Consider the following 22255-nt stretch of genomic DNA (forward strand, 5'->3'; position numbering starts at 1 on the left):
GCAGGTTTCGTTCGGAAGGTTATTCCACAATCGAATATTGGACGGCAGGAAATAGTTTGAATACAAGGATGTTCTTGTTCGTATCTCTGATATGTCATTAGATTGACAGGTAAAATGGTTTTGGATGTTAACCCGTGCATCTGGTACAATGGTACTCAAATATTCAGGTGTATCACCATTTATCATCTTAAAAAAACATCACAAGCTTGTGCTTTCGCCTTCTATCCACGAGGTTTTCCCGTCTGGTTTCTCGATATAGCTGTCTAACGATGTTAATTTTGTACCCCCAGTTACGATATGCATGGCTTCTGTCTGAACACCTTCAATCTTGTTAATCAAAATCTGTAACCCGTTATCCCAAACTACACCTCTGTATTCTAGAATAGGTCTGATAAATGACATGTACATCTTTTTCAAAGTGAATCGGTCGAGAACCAAACGTACACGCCGAAGTACATTGATCCTCAAATACACCTTTTTAACAATATAATCTATGTGATTATGCCATGAACCATTGTCTGAAAAGTAAACCCCTAAATGCTTGTGATTGAAGACCTCTTGAAGATTGAAATTATTCATCTGTAGAGCAGGATGTACTGGTCTAACATGTTTACGTGATACTAACATCGCTTCCGTCTTTTGGGGATTAAACCGTACAAGCCACCGTGAAGCCCACTGGTGAACTTTTTGAAACTGGTGAAAAACTGCCGTTTAAAACAATGCGTTGCAGTCGATCCAATAAGTAACTAAGAAACCATCGTAATAGACGTCCATTTAGTCCATACTGTTGTAGCTTAAATAATAATCCATTATGCCAAACATGGTCAAATGCCTTAGATATGTCACAAAAGATGACACAAACATCCTTAGTGTGATCCAAGGCTTGCCCAAACTAATTAGAAATGTCAATTTACTGATTCACAGCCGAATTGCCATACATAAACCCAGATTGGTGCTGAGTGATGATCCAATTTTCTCTCAGGTAAAAATTTACATGCTTGTATACACAACATTCCATTCATTTTGATATGATACTGAGTAAAGAAATGGGCAGATAATTTTTAACCTCTTGCATGTTCCCTTTTTTGAAAACTGGCGTTATGTTAGCTCTTTTCCACATAGTGGGAAAGAATGACTTTGAGAGCGATAAGTTGAAAAGTCTACATAACGGACATTTCAATTTGGAAAATGCGGTCTTTAAAAGTCTCAGACTGACAAGATCAGGGCCAGATGCCTTACCAGTAATAAGGTTTTTGAGTACCTCTTCTACCTCAGATTCAATAATAATGATTTCAGTAAGCTCGTTATCACTAATGATAGGACTCGGGAGATGAGCGTTAGAGTCATTCAGTTTTTTGAAGAACAGAAAATTCGTTAAATTCGTCCGTTTTAGCCATCTCATCGGTAATGAAACTACCATTTTTCAATAACAGTGGAATGCCAACTTTTCTTCATACCAGATATTTGGTTGCATATATGCCATCAGGACTTCGTAGATGGATAGTTTTGTTTCAACTTGTCTACAAGTTGATCTTGATAGCTCTGTTGGGCCTTCCGTACTTGAAGGTTACGACTTGCAGGATTGTTATGGGGTATTAAATTACCCTATGGAGATGTGCATATTGTCAGGAATGGGTCATATTCTGTTATTATGTTGTCAATGAAAAATAGTCCAAATGCTGTTTGGAGTAGGATGTTTTAGAAATGGCATCAAATTGTGTGTCAAAAGCGTTTAGTCTATCTGCCATAAAAATTTTGTCCAGTATGACTTCTATGTCCACATTGGTCCCCAAATGTGCAGGGTTCAACAAGCTGCAGGGTTATTAGCCCCTTTATGGGCAATGTCTAGTTGACATAACCACCCCGTGATTTTTACAACACTCATTGACATAATGACCCAGTGATTTGTACTTCAGTTCTTGACATGTGGACTCTGTGCTTTGTACTACAGGCTTTGACATGTGGACCCTGTGATTGGTACTATAGTCCTCGACATAAGGTCCCAGTGTTTATTTGTACTGCAGTCCTTGACATGAGGACCCAGTGGGTTGTACTTCAGTCCTTGACATGTGGACCCTGTGCTTTGTACTACAGTCCTTGACATGTGGACCCTGTGATTGGTACTATAGTCCTTGACATAAGGTCCCAGTGTTTATTTATACTGCAGTCCTTGACATGAGGACCCAGTGGTTTGTACTTCAGTCCTTGACATGTGGACCCTGTGCTTTGTACTATAGTCCTTGACATTTAGACCCCATTCAACAAAGTTGGGAATTTTTTTTGAAAAGTTTGGCATCTTTTGTAGGAGTGGGTGAAGGAGTAAACATTGTACTTATTCTAAGGGAGATAATCCAACTTATGGGCTATAGGTCTCACTAACCACAGTTTAAATCTTAGAATGAAAATTTAATTTATTTAATGTAAACAGTTCAATCGAACATGACAGAACATAATGAAGTATTTCTATGTAATCTTCAAAAAGAAGTGGTGTCGTCTCTATGTGGATACTAATCGTCTGTACATGTAATAGTTAAATATTTCTGTCATTGTTTATCATTTTTTTCTTGAAGTGGTTTAAATTGATCAAACTGTAAGTATATATTCGCTGGCAACCCAAAACTTTTAATATTTTCACTCTCAGTTGTAGAAATCATATAAGAAGTGCAGAAGCTCCACACATTTCAACCATTCGATCCATGAATTGAAAACCAATGACATAGCATGGTCACATGACCATGTGGCTAATTAAAATTCATATGGCTTGGGTCATCATCAAATTTGAATCAATTTATCTTCAATTAAACAATGTAAATGTACAAGGGGTGTTTTTATGATATATATTAGGTGTGATAAATCAAATAAACCAAGAACTGAAAAAAAAAACTTTTTGTGTCATGTCTCGATTATAATAAAATTTTATAGAAAAGTTGGACATCACATGCTTTATGTCCATTTAAACTCCGTGGTATTTGCCTCCAGAGTTTGCTCACAGTCTTCTTTTTATTCTAGACGACACAGAGCTATAACTCCAAGTCAAAGTCCATATGAGGTTCTTCCAGATACTATCAAGATACAACCTTCATCTGTCAACTTACAAATACTGAACAAGGTGACCAATGTAAAGTTAATGTTAGAGCTGTCAGGATTGGAGAGAAATACAGCACGCATCAGAGTTGATGAAGCTGAGCCTACTAGAAAGAGATATGAGATTCCTGTAGGAGATGTCTTAATAGAAGAACCTAAAAAACAAGGGTCTGTCTGTAATAAAACTTCTTTATAGTTGATAATTAAAAAAAACAACAAAAAACAGAGGCCAAACTGAAAATAGTATTTGTATTTGAAGACAAAGACTGTAACAAAAACTGTATATGAGAGGCAAGTTCAATTTTAATACCAACTCCAAATCATGCAATACTAGAGAGAAAAACTTCCCATGAACAAAACAATTCTTATTTTTGATGTGACATCACACTTTAAACGGATTGGTTAATTGAGGATATTTAAATTGGGAACTACCAAGTCTATATGCCAAAACGGAAAAATCTTCAAATATAGAAATTAATAATTACAATGGCATGTACTATCTGTGTAAAAGATTGTTTAAAAGAAGATTTTTTATAAAGAAAATATCGGTTAGCTGCAGCAGGCTTTCAATTAACTTTTAGGTTCTGCTTGAGTTAACCAAAAGCACACACATGTAGGAAACATTTGCTACAACTCCTTTATCACAAAGTACCTGAATGTTCTGAAAAGAGATTTGCATAAACATGAAAGGAATTGATGTCATTGGTAACTTAGCATTATGTTAATATCTGATACATTATGTAAGATTCCTACTTACTCAATGGTTTATTTGTAGTTTAAAACAGTTGGAACAGACAAGTCAGACTTTGTCACTTGGTCTGGAAAAGAACAAAATTGTCATCAGTTTTTCACCATTCAGAATAGATTTTTACACTGAAGATGAACCTGTTATTAGTATAAATGCTCAAGGACTTCTCAAGTTTGAGCATTACAGAAACAAACAGTAAGTACATAAGTTTTCAGGGTTACTGTATTTTTTTACTCTAAGTTGATACTTTTTTCAGCCTTGACTTATTTTATTCCAGCATATTATTCCAGTAATGTTACCTTGTATAGTATTTCTGAATTAAATTAATATTTGTATTTTTGTTATAGTATACTTTGTCCGCAAGTTCAGTTATTTTTATCGAATGGTGTGTCAATGGCCCTAAAGCCTTAGATCATCAGGTGTATGAAATCGTAACCATGTCAAACGTGGGCACCCAGATGTGAAATAAGCGGGAAATTCATTTGATGAATTGGTTATAATTACGAGCTGTAATTAATAAACAACATTACCTGGTATTACGAAATGCAATAAAAAATAATTTTTACCTGGAAATTTGGTTGCAATTAGCCATTGAGATAACACCTTAACTAATTATAATTTGAGCCACGTGCAAATGTGTTACGACATACCATAAATTTGCATATTAAAGGACCGATAACTCCTGAACATATGATAATGTTTTTCCATTTAAAAAAGAGTTTTGTTAACATATCTTCTAGACTTTGTTTATATATTTTAATGGTTTCAAAGTTTTTATTAACATTGTGGTATTCATTCATAAAGGATAGCGGCAATGATCAATAATATTTGAATTCAATGGCCGATTTGAGGGAGGGTGTTTGTTGATTGAAGTTTACCAAAAATTTGGAATAAAAGCAATCAAAAGTGAACTAAACAAATCGAATGAAATGCATTGTAGATGAACATTTTTTATTGAAAAATCTTTATATAAGTCGAGTGGACAATATGTCGAGGCTGACACTTTGCTGAAAAAAAATATCGACTTATAGTCTGGAAAGTACGGTAATAAAAAAGTGAATTCAGCATTATTGTCACAAAAAGGATGAAAATCAAAGACATGTTAACAATTTAAGCTAAACACAAGTAAATGTTCATATTAGCTAGAATATCTTTGTTATAATGAAGAGTTCTTTTACTGACTCCTTGTATATTTAATAATCAACCATGTTTCATTATTTACAAATGTGCAATTGTTACTTTCAACATGTACATTTTGAAATAATAATACAGAACATTGTCCTTAATGTCGCAGTAACTTTTAATTCTACTATTAACATGGAAATATACAATTCAGTTTCAAAATATTTTTATGGATATACCCAGTTTTTCTATGGATTTACCCTGTATTTTTATGTAGAATGTATTATGATATACCGTTGTCTGTCCATTGATCATGGTTCACATTCCACCAATGTTCATGTATTGTTTTTTTTTATTGATTTGAGCTTCTTTGGATTTTATGTTTATAAGAAATGGGACTTTATTCTTACAAAAATGATGAGATTATTTGTTTTTGGACTAAACTTCCAAAACTTTTTCCGCAATTTCTATAAAACTTGGGTGACTTACTAATTTGTTTGATGTAAGCTGCCTTTGTATTTTATAATTTTTTTTGTTATTGAATAGTTGTAGCAGTAGCCAGTTTGTTTTATATTAGGAAGAAATATTAAAATGTTACACCTATTTTTTAGTGTATGTGCTTCACATAGATAATACTTGTTTCATAATTAGTGAAAGTTTTATAAAACCTTTTTCTCTATGGTTCTTTTGGCTGTTTGACATTCAGCATATGTCATGGTGAAAATTCTAGAGAACACTCATCTAACTAATGTCAGGAGAACAAATCAGGTTTTATAGAAAATGATACACAATCACCCAACAACCAATCACTACATCAAAGTTTGCATATTGCTAGATCATATCTATCATCTATGGTGTGATATTGCAAATATCTAGCTGTCCAAGAACTAAATGAAATGACCAATATGTTTGTACATAATGTACACATAAGTGTATTGGTGTTTTTTTTAACATGTGTACAGGAGTATTTTTATGAGATTTATGGAATTGTATTGAATATTGTCTTCTTTTTTATTGTTGTTTAAATATCTTTAAGATGTATCAAGATGCCTTAGTCTTACATACATATATATAGTTATCTTAGTGTCTGCTATCATGTATTTATTGAGATGACTTTCTGAGCCCTGAATTGTAGGAGCACAAGGGATTTAGGTTTGTATTATCTGCTGTTTGTAGGGGCTGGCTAAATTCTGCAGGTTCTAGAATTTTCTCATGGTTTTCCACACCTTTCAGAGAAGCCAAACCTGTAGAAAATGCAGAAGATGGAAAAGAAGGTGATGAAAATAAAGTGAGTTAATCTCTGGAATTATATGTGTCTATCTGTATATTTCATTATCTGAAGCTATTAAGTTTTAATTACATTTATATCAACAGATTCTTGACATTTTGTTGAATACTTTCTGTTCCATATCATATATGATGCATCCTGATATAAATTCTTGATACTTCTGTTTGATTTACCTTCTGATGGAATGGGATGTCCTCAACTCTAACTTTACTTCCTGTAACAACACAGTAGTATTATGGATAGTTTCTGATGTTGTAGTTTACTAATACTTTGAAGTAACTTTTGTTTGTGGGATACCAATTTTTGTGGTTTTCGTGGGTAGGCCAAACCATGAAATTTGGTTCCAACAAAAAAGAGATTTCCATAATGGCATTGATGTGTTTACTGAAAACCTCAAAACCACAAACTCAAGAATCCACAAACTTGGGTTTCTTCCCTTATCCACCAAAATTGGTATTCATGAATTAAAGTACTTTCACAATTTGTCTTTTATATTGAGGTCAGTTTGTTTCTTGTATTGTGAAATGTCTTGAGTAAGTAGTTATTTTTTTTGTATTTCCTCTTATATGAGACTAATATTTATGAATAAGTTCAGCATCTATGTAGTGATCAGTGACATTTAGTTCCAGTGCATCATCATCATCATCTTATTCTATGATTTTATTATAGGAAGGAGAAGAAAAACCAGAAGATAAGCCTGCTGAAGAGCAACAGAAAACAGAAGAAGAGGAACCAGACCTTTGGGAAGAAACATTTAAAACTTTTACTGACTCCAAACCTTATGGTAAGATAATGCTTAATAATATTTCAAACTGAGGATTATTAATTAACGTTTATTATTTATTTACCCTTACTTAGCAAGGATATGTTTTTTGAGGCAAAATTGAGGTCACATTGCAATATTCCAAGTTCCTATGAATCCTTAGTTGTGTCCTTCTTTTTTCTAGACAGTAAAAAACAATTGCTTTAGACATGTATTTCTGTTTAAATTTCATGTCATCAAATTTATCATATAATTTACAACTTTTTGTTTCCTTATTTTAGGTCCTAGTTCTATAGGTATTGATATATCATTCCCTGGGTTTGAGAATGTTTATGGAATACCAGAACATGCTGATGACTTTGCCTTAAAAACTACTAAGTGAGTTCAGTTCACAAAAAAAAATTGAAGTACTCCCCCAATTATCTGAACATGGACTAGATACATTGATCAAAAACAGAAGAATATGTTATATACTGACAATTCAGAAATGCATCTATTTATAATATTTTAAGTGGAAATAAAATTAGTAAGTAATCAAACTGGAGTTATTTTTGAGGTATAAAAATACTGTATTTTTTATATGGTAAAAATTTTAATGAAAATTATTAGTTTTTATATAACTATTACAAACTGTTGCGATTTCTCTACAATACAAATGTCACACTAACTTCCAGTAATAATTATTTGTTCCTTGGGTAGATTACGACAATTTTGATGTAAGCAAAGATATCTGGGTACTTGCTGTACATCTTAGCAGCTCTGATTTTAAAACATTTTTCTTTGATGTATTACAGAGATACAGACCCTTATAGATTGTTTAATCTGGATGTATTTGAGTATGAACTCTACAATCCAATGGCTTTGTATGGAGCTGTTCCTGTCATGATGGCTCATAAGTAAGTCAAAACCAGTCAAATTTCAAAACTATTAACATTGATTGCAAGTAAAGCTTTTTTATGCCCCTACAACTGAAAGTTAGAGGGATGGAAATTGTTTCAACCCTGTCAGTCCCTTCATTTGTCTTGTTTTTGCCCAATAACCTAAATGCTTGAACCAAGTAAATTGAACTTTGGGAAAGTGTATAAAACTGTAGTGAAATTTCGGGTTATGGAAATTTATTCATCAAAAAATTGTGGTGTTTTTCAGTTTTTGCACAGTAGCTCAAAAACTTCTAAACCAACGTTGAATCAGGTGGTCCTAAGTGGGTGCTTACTTACCTTATTAGAAAACACCCTAAAAACTTTCTGTTTACAAAACTTTGTTTCATTCTACTTGTAAGAATTTACCAGACTTCTACATTCTACATATATTCACATATCATTTGCTGCTATTTTTAAGTGAGAAGAATACGGTTGGATTATTCTGGCATAATGCAGCAGAAACGTGGATTGATATCAAATCTAATGTGGCAGACAAGGTACAGATTTTATCCTTTCAACAACTTCCTTGCCTTACAATAGTAGCCCATATTTTTTTTCAATTGAGTTTAAAAAAATAGCAAAATTTTAACCGTTTCTATTCCTTAATATTTCCCACTATTGTGTGCAGATCAATAGAACATTGGGTTCACCACAAGGGTTCAGAAACAGTAAAAAATGCTGGTCATTGTCAACAAATTTTGCAAATGACGGACGACCATTTTTCAATATCAGACATAAGAAATTGTCAACTCTTATAGATTACAGTCTGCATGGTTTTATTAGTGTATAAACACCCTGTCTTCCTGTTTTTCTCCTAATTGTTTATTGGGAATTAATTGACAGGTGTGTGTCAGTTTTAGCCGATGTGCGGCCACCTGTTACTGTGATTTACCAGTAACTGATTAATTGATTGCATAATTGAATTAACGGTACATGTGCTGCCCGATTGCGTATACAAATTAATTGAAGTGACTCGGAGAATTTTCATACATTTATTACTTGATTTATGAAGATAAAGATTGACAAGTCCATCATTTTCCCGCCATTCTTTCAGAGGTAACGAAGTCACATGGTACTGAAACTAAGAATCAGTTGTAGTTTGTAATTATTAATTTATCAATTGAAAATTTTTAACACAGAAGTCAACAGACCATTTAAATCAATATACAAAATATATTTGCTATTTTCTTTTATAAATGATCAACATTTTTTTTTCATCACTTGGAGTTTTCGGCTGTTTGCCGATGTGATGAAAAAGTCAGAGAAATATGATGTTTTGTTTCCATGTTGGAATGTCCATGTTTGGTTGGTCAAACCCGAACTTGTTCACTCGTTCTGATGATTTGTAAAAGACAGAGTATGTGATTAATTAACACAAATTCCAATATTTATCTTAAAATAATTACATGAAGTTTTTTTTTAAAGTTTATTTTCGTTCTGAGTATGTAAAATACTGACAAAAATATCTGCTAAAGTTTGGTAAAATGACTGTCATAGGCTGTCAAAATTTCCGGACCCTTGGTTCACCATAACAAAGAATTTTAATGATTCATCCCAATGGTATAGGTGAGAGAAAAGGAAACAAGTTGCTTTTTCCCAGGTAATAAGAGGCACTTGAGACAATCCTTGGAGAGCATTTTTAGAATACTCCATGTATAACACCTACTTCAGGTGCACTCATTTAAGGATGTTCTTGGCCTATCTTGACATGGTTTTCTTCCTGTTAAAATCGAAATTTCTATTTTTACAGCATTTTTCAGTTAACTGAATTTTGTCCAAACAGGTAGAAAGCAGTATTTTTATAGACCTTACCCCCATAACTTCTATTTTTCCCCCTCTTTTTCCCACTTTTTTGACAATGAGCAGACTATGTCTAATTTGAGTGAGTTAACAATTGTTTATTGGATGCTTGCCCAAGGCTATTGTTATGATAATAATTATGAAATATTTTTTTTGTACTGCTCTGTCTAAGAATCAGGCACAATGTGTATAAGGTGTGGCACACGAGGGAAAAAAACGCATTGATTGTATTGCATTATCCAAGTATTTATACCTCATAACCTCTCAATAGATAGGTCAACTTTAGTTGTGATGGAAAAATGGTGGAAACATTTTACTTCACCTTTTCCTTATATTCCCGACTTGGGGACCAACATTTTGTCAACATTTATCTCCCTATGGAGCAGGTGTCTATTCGGAACACGTAAGGTTTTCCATCCAATATCGACAATACTTTCGGAAATCTCGTAAGTCAAAAGGGAATTTCTTGTTCTACTGACCCTGCCATAAATTTTCGTTACCTGGGATACAAATGAAAAACATCCTTATGTAACCTACCAACAAAATGAAACACCCAGTAAATTTTAGAAACACTGTTGTGTTTGTCTGCTGGAGATTCCATTTTCATTTGAGTTACCTCTTTTTTCTGCACCCGAATCCAAACATCTATTAGAGAGACTTCGAAATTATACCTGCTCTTACGGGAGGTAACTCTGCAAAAACAGGATAAAATATGGCTGCATCCCGAGCTCCGCAAGTAGGGAATAAGCATTCAAAAACTATATATGTCACAATAGCTTATAGCTTTCCTGTTGTTTTCTAGATGTTTTGGCAAAATGGGCCAAATTGAGAAAAATGATATGCCACTTGTTGCCTGATTCTTACATAGAATGGTATTTAATGACAAGGGATAAGACATTTTAGTAGAATTTCTTAAGCTGTTAATGGAAATTTTTAGATGTGACAGCAGCAAGTTTAAATTATAGTGGTTTCTTCTAAATGAATAAAATCCTGATTGGCCTTCTCAATACCCTATTCTAACTTTCTTATAAAGCAACATACTTAGTTTGTCTATTGAAAGAGTTATTCTTAACCTAGCTTTCCTCCTGTAATGTCCACTTTTTATTTGAATATGTCTTTAATTCCTATAAATCTTGACCTTAAATGTCCATATTTTCTGCTAAAAAATCCTCTCAGTTCACTAAAAAGTCCAGCACTAACACACAATTCTCTGACAGTTTCAATAGTTTTAATATCACAAATTTTATTGGGAACAAAAGATAGTAAATAAATCAGATCACTACTCATTTCTTGGACTTTGCTAAAATCATGAGTGAGTAAGTAAGTAATTTTATTTAAAGTCAGATTAATGGTACATTTAACAATACCAACTACATATAAGCATACAAACATTATACATGTTTAAAAGACATACAGGCATAAAGACATATGGTAATACATATAAAGCACTATTGTAAAACACACATAAACAGGTTAAACTAAAGCAGCATGAAAAGTAAAACAAAGACATTCAGCAGAAAAAGCAGAAAATCTGAACAAAACAAAGGAAAACAAGGATAATGTATATAAACATTCAGCCACTATGATTTGCAGATAACACCTGACCATGTATTAAAGAGGGTCTTTATTTATATTCATTTGCTTTCTTAGTTCATCCTGGAGACTATTCCAATCTTCAGGGCTGAATTCTGAAGGATTTCAGACCATACCTGGTGGTTTTTACTCTGGATATTTCTGTTGTGTTGGTATACCTGTAGATATAAGAGTTATTCTTAAAAGATCTTGTGTATATATATATTGGATTTGTAGGGAGAATTTTTGTCCTGGTAAATAAATCTAAGAGCTCTTTCTTGAACTTTCTCAATCTGTTTAGAGTTTTCCTGTGAGCAAAAGTGCCAGGTGAAGGGAAAAAATTATAATTTGACATAATGAAAGAATAGTAAATAGAAATCTTGCTCAGACGGTTTAAGTGATGGCCGATATGTTTGAGAACATTAAGGTGTCTTGTACATATTTGTAATTTGACTATTAAAGTTTTAACTTAAAATCAATTGTTACAGCAAGTAATTTGACTTATTTTTGAGATTGGATTGTTACCAAAGTAAAACTTAAAATTATTCTTTTTATACCCAGAGCAATGTTCTGAAATTTAAATTAAGATGAATAGTTTTTTGATGAAATCATATTTGTAGTTTCATATGAAGAGGGGTTTAATGTATTTTATTGTACTTTCTGTTGGTCTGTCTGTATATTCTTCCATGTACCTCCTCCCTAACTGTTCATTAGAATTTTATGAAACTTTATCACTTTTCTAATTAGTGGTTAGTTAAGGGTGTTTACATGTCTCAAGCACAGGAAAACTGAAATCATTCATTACCAAGATTATATAAGATGTAGGTTTCAACAAAGATCCTATGCATATTGTAAACATTTTGAACGTTACAGTAATCCGAAACAGAAAACGTAATCTTATGTAATTTTATGTGTTGTTTGATAACATTTGCTTTTTTATATTTCTTTAGAACTTTTTCTCCAAAATGGCTGATTTCTTCAAGAAAGATTCTGACATTCCACAGACAGACACTCATTGGTTCTCTGAGAGTGGAGTTATAGACATGTTTGTCATGTTAGGACCTAAGCCAAAAGATGTTTTTAAGCAATATGCAGTTTTGACAGGAACAACTCCTGTACCTCCAGTAAGTAATTGACAGGAACAACTCCTGTACATCCAGTAATTGACAGGAACAACTACTGTACCTCCAGTAAGTAACTGACAGGAACAATTCCTGTACCTCCAGTAAGTAATTGACAGGAATAACACCTGTATCTCCAGTAAGTAATTGACAGGAACTACACCTGTACCTCCAGTAATTGACAGGAACAACTCCTGTACCTCCAGTAAGTAATTGACAGGAACAATTCCTGTACCTCCAGTAAGTAATTGACAGGAACAACTCCTGTACCTCCAGTAAGTAATTGACAGGAACAACACCTGTACATCCAGTAATTGTCAGGAACAACTCCTGTACCTCCAGTAAGTAATTGACAGGAACAACTCCTGTACCTCCAGTAAGTAATTGACAGGAATAACACCTGTATCTCCAGTAAGTAATTGACAGGAACAACACCTGTACCTCCATTAATTGACAGGAATAACACCTGTATCTCCAGTAAGGAGTTGTGTAAAATGCACCCAGCCCTGACTGTATAGTGTTAAACATCTATTGTTATATCAAGTTGCATTTAACTGACTTCTACAAAAAAAATGGCACTTCAGCACCCTGTCTGTCTGTCTGTCTGTCTGTCTGTCCACAACTATTTTCTGAGCAGCTTGCAGCATTATTATGAAATTTTGTGGGATGTAATATTACCACATGGAGATTTGAATACTGTCAGGAATTTAAGTATGGGCAAAAATTGTAGAATTGACGGCTGTTGGACTTGGGCATTTTTTCATGAAATCTTTGGTCTGTTGTGTTGTCCGCAACTCCTCCTTAACGACGTGCAGAATTGTAATGAAACTCAATGGAGTGTTAGATTACCACAGAGATGTGTGCATATTGTTAGGAATTAATGCATTAAGTCAATTTGCAGTCTTTTCTGTTTATGTGTTGTCTACAAAAAAAAGAGTTGGGTGTTTTAGAATGGCAGCAAAATTGTGTTTTAAAAGTTCTTAGTCTATACCATGTAAAAAATTATGTCCAATATGAATCATGTATCCACACTGGTCCCCAAATGTGCAGGTTTCAACAGGCTGTGGGGGCAATGTCTAAGTTTATTATACATCCTGCAAATGGCAGGTATATAGTACTCATGCTGCCTGTTTGTCCCCCACCCCCCGTTCTAATCCGCAACTCTTCTTAAACCCCTAATTGGAATTTGATCTAACTTTTGCAAATATTATTCACATTATCCCATTGTGCACCTACTATTTTTTATTTCGTCCGAATGAAATTTGTGGTTTCCTGATGCAAACGGATTTATTTTGGTCAACCAAAAGTGGAGGGGCATTTTCTAATCTCCAACTCTTCTTAAACTGCAGAATGGAATACAATGAAACTATAACGAATTTTTAATCATGTGAAACCACTGTACACCTTTTTTTTATTTTCTTGATGACTTATGGAGTTTCCTGTATGGTTTTGCAAGTAGGGTTACATGAAGTGTGCATTGTTCACAGTTCTTTTCTAGTTCACCATGCTGTTTGGGCAGTAATATTTGTATTTAAATCATGTTTAATTTATTTCAGTAATAAAAAAATGTCTACATTATCTGAAGTTTTTGGCTGGATCACCAACATCCTGCTTGATTATACATGAATAACACTGAACTTAAATATTTTATGCACAAATACTAGGTAAATAGTAAAGATAAACATATTTTAGGGGATTTATTTATATTTCAGTTATTCTCCATTGCTTATCATCAGTGTAGATGGAATTACAATGACCAAGATGATGTGAAAAGGTAAATTTTTTTATCACTTCGATTATTATAGAACACAGTAAAATAATAGTTTGTTGTGTTTATATATTGGTAAAGTCAATCATGTCCTCCTTCTCAACTATCATTATGACCTTATGTTTTATTCTTAAAGTAAACATGAAATAAAAAAAACATTTTGTGAAGACACCATTATTTTATATAAGGAATCTTTGTAATGAATAGCATAATTAATCCAAGAGTGAGACCATGAATATCTCAAATATGATCTTTACCATATTCCAACTTGTGTTAGAACAAGTAAAAAGGCTAGTTGATAAAAATATTGTAAAAAAATAAAAAATAAGAAACACCAACAAAGATGTAGAAAAAGAACTGGAAAGGAAACTAAAGAATGCCTATGGCCTAAATGTCTTTCTTTTTTCAAAAGGTTGTAAAGAGACAAATATCAAAGAAACATTTCCTGAGGAACTTGAAAGCAATAAAAATATTGATTTTTCAGTAATTTTTCCACTAGCTAAACTTACCAAGTACTGAAAGTTCACACTCACCAAATTAAGTTTTTTGGTTATTTCTGGACTTTGCCTATATTACATATAGAATTCCACTAGCAAATTTTAGCAAGTGGAAATAATTTCTACTAGCAAAATTGAATTTCAACTTGCATTTAGCAAGTATTTCCCCTTTAATTTGATCACTTGTTTTTAAGATCACACTGTAATAGGAGTCCAGTAGATTTGTTTTGATACATTACCTCACACATTTTATCACAATATCATCGTCAATGTACATTTGATTTTTAGTGTTGATGCTAATATGGATAAATATGATATACCATTTGATGTCATATGGCTTGATATAGAACACACTGATGGTAAAAGGTAAGCTGTGACATTTGTTAACCAACCTGAAACTGTTATAACTGTTTGTCCATTGTCTCTTGTTATCTGTAAACTTTGAACATTTTGTTCAACTACATGAAAACCATTTGACTGATTATAGCCAAACATGATGAAAATGATGTATGGGAAAACAATGAAGGATATACTTTTAATTCTTTGGTCATCTAATGCTATCTAAGCTTTTGATTTGCCAACTTTCATAGATTAACTTCTATGAAACTAAGGGGACCAATATTTTGAAACTATACAGATTTGATTACCTCAATGCCTTTATTTTGTGCTGACCTAATGGCTCAGCTGGGCCACTCATAGTTGTCAGTGAAACCCAACAGGGAAACCTGTTCTGATGTACCAAAATTGATATCTCTACTAATATGCAAACTGGACAGGAATGATTTAAGAAAGGATTACTTTGTCTTAACCTTTATCTTCTCGCTTTTTAATTATTATTCCTTTTTTGAATAACTGTTATCCAAAAAGTTTTGACGACAATTTCCAGTGACACATGATCATATATTGTACCAATACAACACACATAGAACATAATGCTATAGAAAAAATCTTGCAGTTAAGTAACCCTTAAAAAATTTGGAATGACCTAATCATTTAATAGTTTTTGACCATAGCTTTGAAGATGTTATATGTTTTTCTCTCCTTTTTTTGCCCGTCTTTTAAACATGACACATTATGGTATACAAGTGTCAATCACTCAGTCTTTCACACTTTTCACAAACTCAAAAACTCTTCCACCAATTTTCATAAAGCTTTTGTCAGTTGTTTCTGTGTATATATGTGAGCTCCCCATCAATTTAAAAAAAAAATCCAATTTTAAATTTTGAAGTTGTTGGATTTAATTCATACAAAAAAATTGGGATTTTCCCATTTACAGACTATAACTGAAAAATGCTTCCAACAATTTAAGGAAAAAGGATATTTTCTAACTAAAGTTTCTACTAATTGCTGTGACATTATGATTTGTTTTTGTTTTCCTTTATTAAGGCTTTAGATTTTTATTAGCTCACCTTGCCGAAGGCCATGTGAGCTATTGCCATCACTTGGCGTCTGTCGTCATCCATCGTCGTCGTTAACAACTTTTCAAAACTCTTCTCCTCTGAAACTACTTGACCAATTGGAACCAAACTTGGTATGAATGTTCCTTGGGGTATCCAGCATATATCTCCAAATGGTTATCCAATCCTGACTGGGTAAAAGTGTTCAGCATAATGAGATCTATCTGCGGTTAAAATTTCATTTTAATATGTTCAGCCACATTAGAGTTATTGCCCTTTTTTGACGTTTTTTTTGCCATTTTTAGCTCAACTGACCGAAAGCCATGTGAGCTATTACCATCACTTGGTGTCCGTCGTCGTCCATCATCGTCATTAACAATTTTTTAAAACTCTTCTCTCTGAAACTACTTGCCTAATTGGAACCAAACTTGGTTTGAATGTTCCTTGGGGTATCCTGCATAGAACTGTGGTGGGGATTTTTGATCCATCAAAAAACATGGCAGCCGTTACTAAAAATAGAACATAGGGGTCAGACAATAGTTTTTCGCATATATCTCTAAAACGGTTAGGTTTAGCCAAATTCTGACAGGAGTAAAAGTGTTCAGCATGATGAAGTCAATCTGCGGTCAAATTTTCATTTTAATCTATTAAGCCATGTTGGAGTTATTGCCCTTTTTCAACGTTTTTTGCTAATTTTAATGTTATTTCTTTCAAAAATCTTCTCCTCTGACACAATTTTACCAATTGAAACAAAATTTTGATATAAGTGTTTTTTGGGGGTATCCTGCATAGAATTGAAGTGGGGTTTTTGGATCTGTCGAAAAAACATGGCCACTGTTACAAAAATAGAACATAGGGGTCAGACAGTAGTTTTTCGCATATATCTGGTTTAGCCAAATTCTTTCAATAGCTGAAATGATCCTTATTTTTAGGACTACAAAAATCTTTTGGCATAAAATTTGTCAGACACTTTCTTATAAGAGTTATTGCCCTTGACAGGGGAAAATGACAGTTTTTTTTTACAGTTTTCAGCCAATGTCTTGAAAACTATGATAGATTTATACTTTAATTTACTGAAATGATCCTTATGACAAGTCCTATCAAAGTTTTCTTGAGTCAAAATTGTTGGACAACTTCTTGTTTAATTTATTGCCCTTGAAAGGCAAAATTCAACCAGGTGAGTGATTCAGGCTTCTGGGAGCCTCTTGTTTATCATACCATCCAGAAGCAAAATTTTTCAGTATATAAAAACCCCATCCATCTGTTTTTTCTTTTATAAGTCTAATTGCAAGTATGGTTACTTGACCACTTCCACTCTGGCCATTATGTCTACCTGTCTCAAACATTTTAATTACAATCCAAATTTAGAGCTGTATACAGCTTGAATGGTTTGTCCATATTTACCTCAGGCATTCCAGGAGTCTTGTTATTTGTTTGTTATATTAAGTCTGTCTTCAGAGTGAATTGTTGATTTATCACAAAGTTAATAGTTAACTACACATACTTTAAAGTAAATATAGGCACTCACTCACAATTTGATGATAATTACTTAAATGGCTTTTTATTTACAGATATTTTACATGGGATGCAAATAAGTTCCCTAACTCAATTGACATGATCAACAATGTTGCTTCTAAAGGTCGTAAAATGGTGAATATAGTTGATCCACATCTTAAGAAAGATGACAACTATAAAGTATACTCTGAAGCCAAGAATCAAAATCTGATGGTGAAAAACAAAGATGATAATGAATATGATGGCTGGTGTTGGCCAGGTAAAGTATATCTCAAGTCATCATAAAAAGGTCTGAGAGATTTTGTTACCTTTATTTGTCTTTGACTGAATCTGTCACCAAAGCTACCGCTATCACTTGTAAGTGTCAACACTGTACAATAATATCTCATCTTAACCCATATCTGAATCAGTGTTCATTATACAAAAATGTAGTCACAATTTTATTAAAAAAGTAGAAAATAATTTAAATGTACTTTACCTTTTGTGAAACCTGTTGATAGGTATATTTTGCAGACTAATAAGTGTTACAATTGATGAAGAAAGAATCCTGATATGGTTTATTACTGTTTCAGTGTGATAGTTGTTGTACTATAACATTTTATTTCCTTGTATAAAGTAGTAGTCTAATGTCTTACAATTTTTTTTCTCTTCAATTTAAGGCCACAATACCCTCTTTTTCTGCTCATGATTGGATATAAAATGGAAAACATACACTTGTCCTACAAATTTCTTCCATGAACCAATTATAATACACTACCTTGTAAAAGATTGCTCTAATGTAACTTGACACTCAACAATGAGATCTGTTTTTATGAAAAGTTACCTAACAACACCAACATTGAACACTATGTGAATGTTTCAATATTAAAACTGTTTCGACAGGATCATCAGCATGGCCAGATTTTATTGACCCAGAGGTGCGTAAATGGTGGGAGTCCAAGTTCACATTATCAGAATATGGGGGTAGCACTAATGATTTACATATCTGGAATGACATGAATGAACCATCAGTATTCAATGGACCCGAAATCAGTTTCCATAGAGATGCCAGACATCATGGTGGCTTTGAAAACAGAGATGTCCATAATATTTATGGTCATTATGTAGTAAGTAAACATAAGAAACTAAAACTGTATTCCTAAGTATCATTGTCTTGAAGGGTCTTATGAAGAAATATCATTTTCTATTGTTAGATAGTTGTTAAGCAAACCACAAAGTAATTATTTCATGATTATTAAACACTGATTGAATAACACCTTATTTTATGACTTCATACAACAGGATGAGTTAGTAATGTGTTCTTTATCACCTGGGGAAAATGCAATTTTTGTGTGGAAAAGTTGTTTCTTGTGTTTAACTTTTATATCTGAAATGATTAGTTCGGATGTGAGAAAGTTCATCTTCTTTTGGAGTTTTCCTATGGAAAATTTTCCAAAATCATAGATAACTGAACTGTTAAAGAATGGGGGAACAAAAAGGACCAGAACAAGCTCCTGATGTCTGAACAATAACTTACTGTACATTCAGAACTTGTTGCATTTATTTTTGGTTGTATAATGGTATCATCCTGTCGTCATCATTGTTAGTGTCTGTTAACTTTCCTTTATTTTTTTGTGTCCATGACATAATAACATTATGAATTTATAATGTCTTAAAGACAAGAACTATTAATGGTGCAAATTTCAGCAAAAATTAGTAGCTTATTATTGGAGTTGTGGCCCCTGAAAGAGTCATTTAAGACAACTTTTTCCAGTTTTGCATGTTATTTGGAAAACACTAACAGATTGATGATTGATGTTAATTGATCAAATGTTCAGTATTTTAATATCTATTTTTGGTGCAAAAATAGTAGATTGATGATTAATGTAAATTTTAAAAAAAAAATTTGTGCAAATTTGATCAAATATGTTTGACCATTTATAGTTTTTGCATGTATTCAACTTATTGAAGCTACTAAACCAGGTGAGCGATTCTGGCTCTTGAGAGCCTCTTGCTTAAATATGTTAAATAACAATCCTAACATTAACAGATTAATTAAAGACCTAAATATGAACATCAGTTGTTAATGCACTAGTATATTCTTTCTTTATAGCAACAAGCAACAGCAGATGGTTTGATACTTCGTTCAGAAGGAAAAGAGCGACCTTTTGTATTAACAAGATCTTTCTTTGCTGGTTCACAAAGAAATGGTATGATAATTTGGATTTTCATTACTGATTGAATTTGTCTGAAAAGTTATTTTGTGTGCATATTTTATGCACATCTTATGGCCTAATTTTTTTTTGGGATGACCACAAACAGTACTGAAATCACAAAATAGTTCGGGAGGTTTGAGGGATATTTTGGGGTTAGAATTTCTTCGTCATGAAAGGAAGCTCCCTTTTGTTCTTTTTTGTCCTCAGATTTTACATTCAGCATTATGATACTATTGATACTAAGAAAAAAGGAACAGAAGTGTTATTTCCTATACTAGAGTAGCTGTTCTTTCATATACAATGTACTTTGTTTCATAGTTATGTAACTGTAGAATTGTTTTGTTTTATGTTTTTGATAAACCATTTGACCATACCATTGACCAGGTTTGTTAACAGAATTTCCATGGAATCTTATGTAATAATAAACATCAAAAACAATTTGAACAGAAACAATAGTAGAATTTGTCTTTAAAACAAAAAATTGTGATCTTGAATGCCATCTCACAAATTTTGCAGGCAAAACATTATGAGTTAAAAAAGTAATATTAAATGACAAAATACAATTTTCTTTGAACCAACATATTTTGTATTGTATTGTTTTATTTTTCATACTGTCATATTGTGAAAAATTGTATGTTTGGTTGTTTAAGAGTGATGCATTGTACATTCCCCTAGACAAAAATGTTGATAACTTGAATTTGAGTTTGCCAGCTAGTAATTCAAAACAAATGCAGTGACAACCTACAAACATTTTGAGCTTGTATATCACCATTTTCATTTCAGTAAAATCAGGAATCCTGGTAAATCAGGAATCCTGGGGTAAATCGGGAATCCTGGGTGAATCAGGAATCCTGGGGTAAATCCAGTACTTGCAAGCAAATCACACTGTTAAGATGTGTTTTATTATTTATTATTCAAGTAATCTGCTGGAATTATTGGAACAGCTTTGCAGTTGCTGAGTTGCAATTGTATCATTCTGCTTCAATGAATCATATATGATTTTATTTACTTGGTCACACAACCTTTTCTTTTTTACAGAATGACTACCAAAGTTTTATTGTACTCTTGTTGTGTAATATTTTGTCTATTTTTTTACAGATTGAGTGTTTGTAGTGTTGCTTCTGTGAGGTAGCACAATAAAGATCCGACTCAGCATGTCTGTGTATACACGGCGTCACATAAATAACATACTGTTAAAATTTGAATAAAAATATTTTCTACGACTTTATTGACACCTACCGTCGTTTAAATTGTCTTAAATGACTTGCTCATTCGTTTAGCCAAACAGCTTCTCCCTAAACATTGAATCGTTAAATTCCGGTCAGATTTTAATTCTTGGTGCCAATATTTACATTGTAAAAAGTCGGCCATGTTTAAAGTGATCGGGTTGCTAGGAGATGTTGTTTACGTTTAAATGGTTTGTCCAAAAACAGAAGAACCCAGAATGCATTTCGGCGTTATTTGGGATATCTCAGATTTATTTTACGCCAACAACGTACAATACCGAGAAGTTGATCAAGCAGGCGATTGTCACCGGAGTTTGACGGGAACTTACGAATTTTGTTTGTAAACAAATCGTCCCATAGAAACCAACATGGCGGATATTAGTATGGGATTTTCCCGTAAGGATTTGTTACGCATGATTTAAGCTAATAAGCGACTCGTTTAGGGAGAAGCCGTTTGGCTAAACGAATGAGCAAGTCATTTAAGACAATTTAAACGACGGTAGGTGTTAATAAAGTCGTAGAAAATATTTTTATTCAAATTTAAACAGTATGTTATTTATGTGACACCAAGTATAGTATGAAGTAGGGTCTGTTTGATTGGTCAATGATTCTCATCCTAAAATGCATGAAATATTTGCCATAGGATGTTAAACCATAATCAATCAATTACATATGTATACATTTCTTTTTTTTACATATAAGTATATGCATTATCATGTTTTGAATTTATTTGTATAAAAAGGTGCGGTATGGACAGGAGACAACCTTGGAGAATGGGGCCATCTAAAAGTTTCTAACCCAATGTTGCTTTCATTAAACCTTGTTGGTATAACCTTCTCCGGAGCTGATGTTGGTGGTTTTTTCAAAAATCCTGATACAGAGTTACAAACCAGGTGGTGGCAGGTAGGTCTACTGTTACAGAGTTACAGACCAGATGGTGACGGGTTAATCTTCTGATACAGAGTTACAGACCAGGTGGTGGCAGGTAAGTCTACTGTTACAGAGTTACAGACCAGATGGTGACAGGTTAATCTTCTGATACAGAGTAATAGACCAGGTGGTGACAGGTGAGTCTGTTGTCCAGTTGGAAACAGATTGATCTATGTATACATATTTACACACCGGCTGGTGACAGGAATTCTACTGATATTAATTCAGACTAGGTGGTGACAGGTTGGTGTAATGATACAGAGTAACTGCCCAGTTAGTGACAGGTGAGTCAAGGGATACTGAGTTACA

At 33.1% G+C, this 22255-nt stretch overlaps 1 protein-coding gene across 7 annotated transcripts in view; it reads left to right on the top strand.

Annotated features, from left to right (window-relative positions):
- LOC148623576 (neutral alpha-glucosidase AB-like) overlaps positions 1 to 22255 on the top strand; it is a 42675-nt gene that overhangs the window by 11046 nt on the left and 9374 nt on the right. For 5 of the 7 annotated variants that reach the window (XM_088565480.1, XM_088565481.1, XM_088565483.1 and 2 more), the window contains 14 exons: positions 3010 to 3252; positions 3860 to 4027; positions 6131 to 6242; positions 6912 to 7026; positions 7287 to 7383; positions 7800 to 7901; positions 8344 to 8422; positions 12248 to 12421; positions 14131 to 14192; positions 14972 to 15049; positions 17652 to 17854; positions 18478 to 18701; positions 19688 to 19784; positions 21759 to 21919. In XM_088565480.1, coding sequence (XP_088421606.1) covers positions 3010 to 3252; positions 3860 to 4027; positions 6131 to 6242; positions 6912 to 7026; positions 7287 to 7383; positions 7800 to 7901; positions 8344 to 8422; positions 12248 to 12421; positions 14131 to 14192; positions 14972 to 15049; positions 17652 to 17854; positions 18478 to 18701; positions 19688 to 19784; positions 21759 to 21919 — 1915 coding nt within the window. The remainder of the gene's footprint in view (positions 1 to 3009; positions 3253 to 3859; positions 4028 to 6130; positions 6243 to 6911; positions 7027 to 7286; positions 7384 to 7799; positions 7902 to 8343; positions 8423 to 12247; positions 12422 to 14130; positions 14193 to 14971; positions 15050 to 17651; positions 17855 to 18477; positions 18702 to 19687; positions 19785 to 21758; positions 21920 to 22255) is intronic. The other 2 variants (XM_088565485.1, XM_088565486.1) reach the window with 1 other exon arrangement.

Source organism: Perna viridis, chromosome 2, assembly GCF_037379345.1.
Source record: "Perna viridis isolate PV_CMFRI_1.1 ecotype Kerala chromosome 2, ASM3737934v1, whole genome shotgun sequence".
Taxonomy (NCBI): Eukaryota; Metazoa; Mollusca; class Bivalvia; order Mytilida; family Mytilidae; genus Perna; species Perna viridis.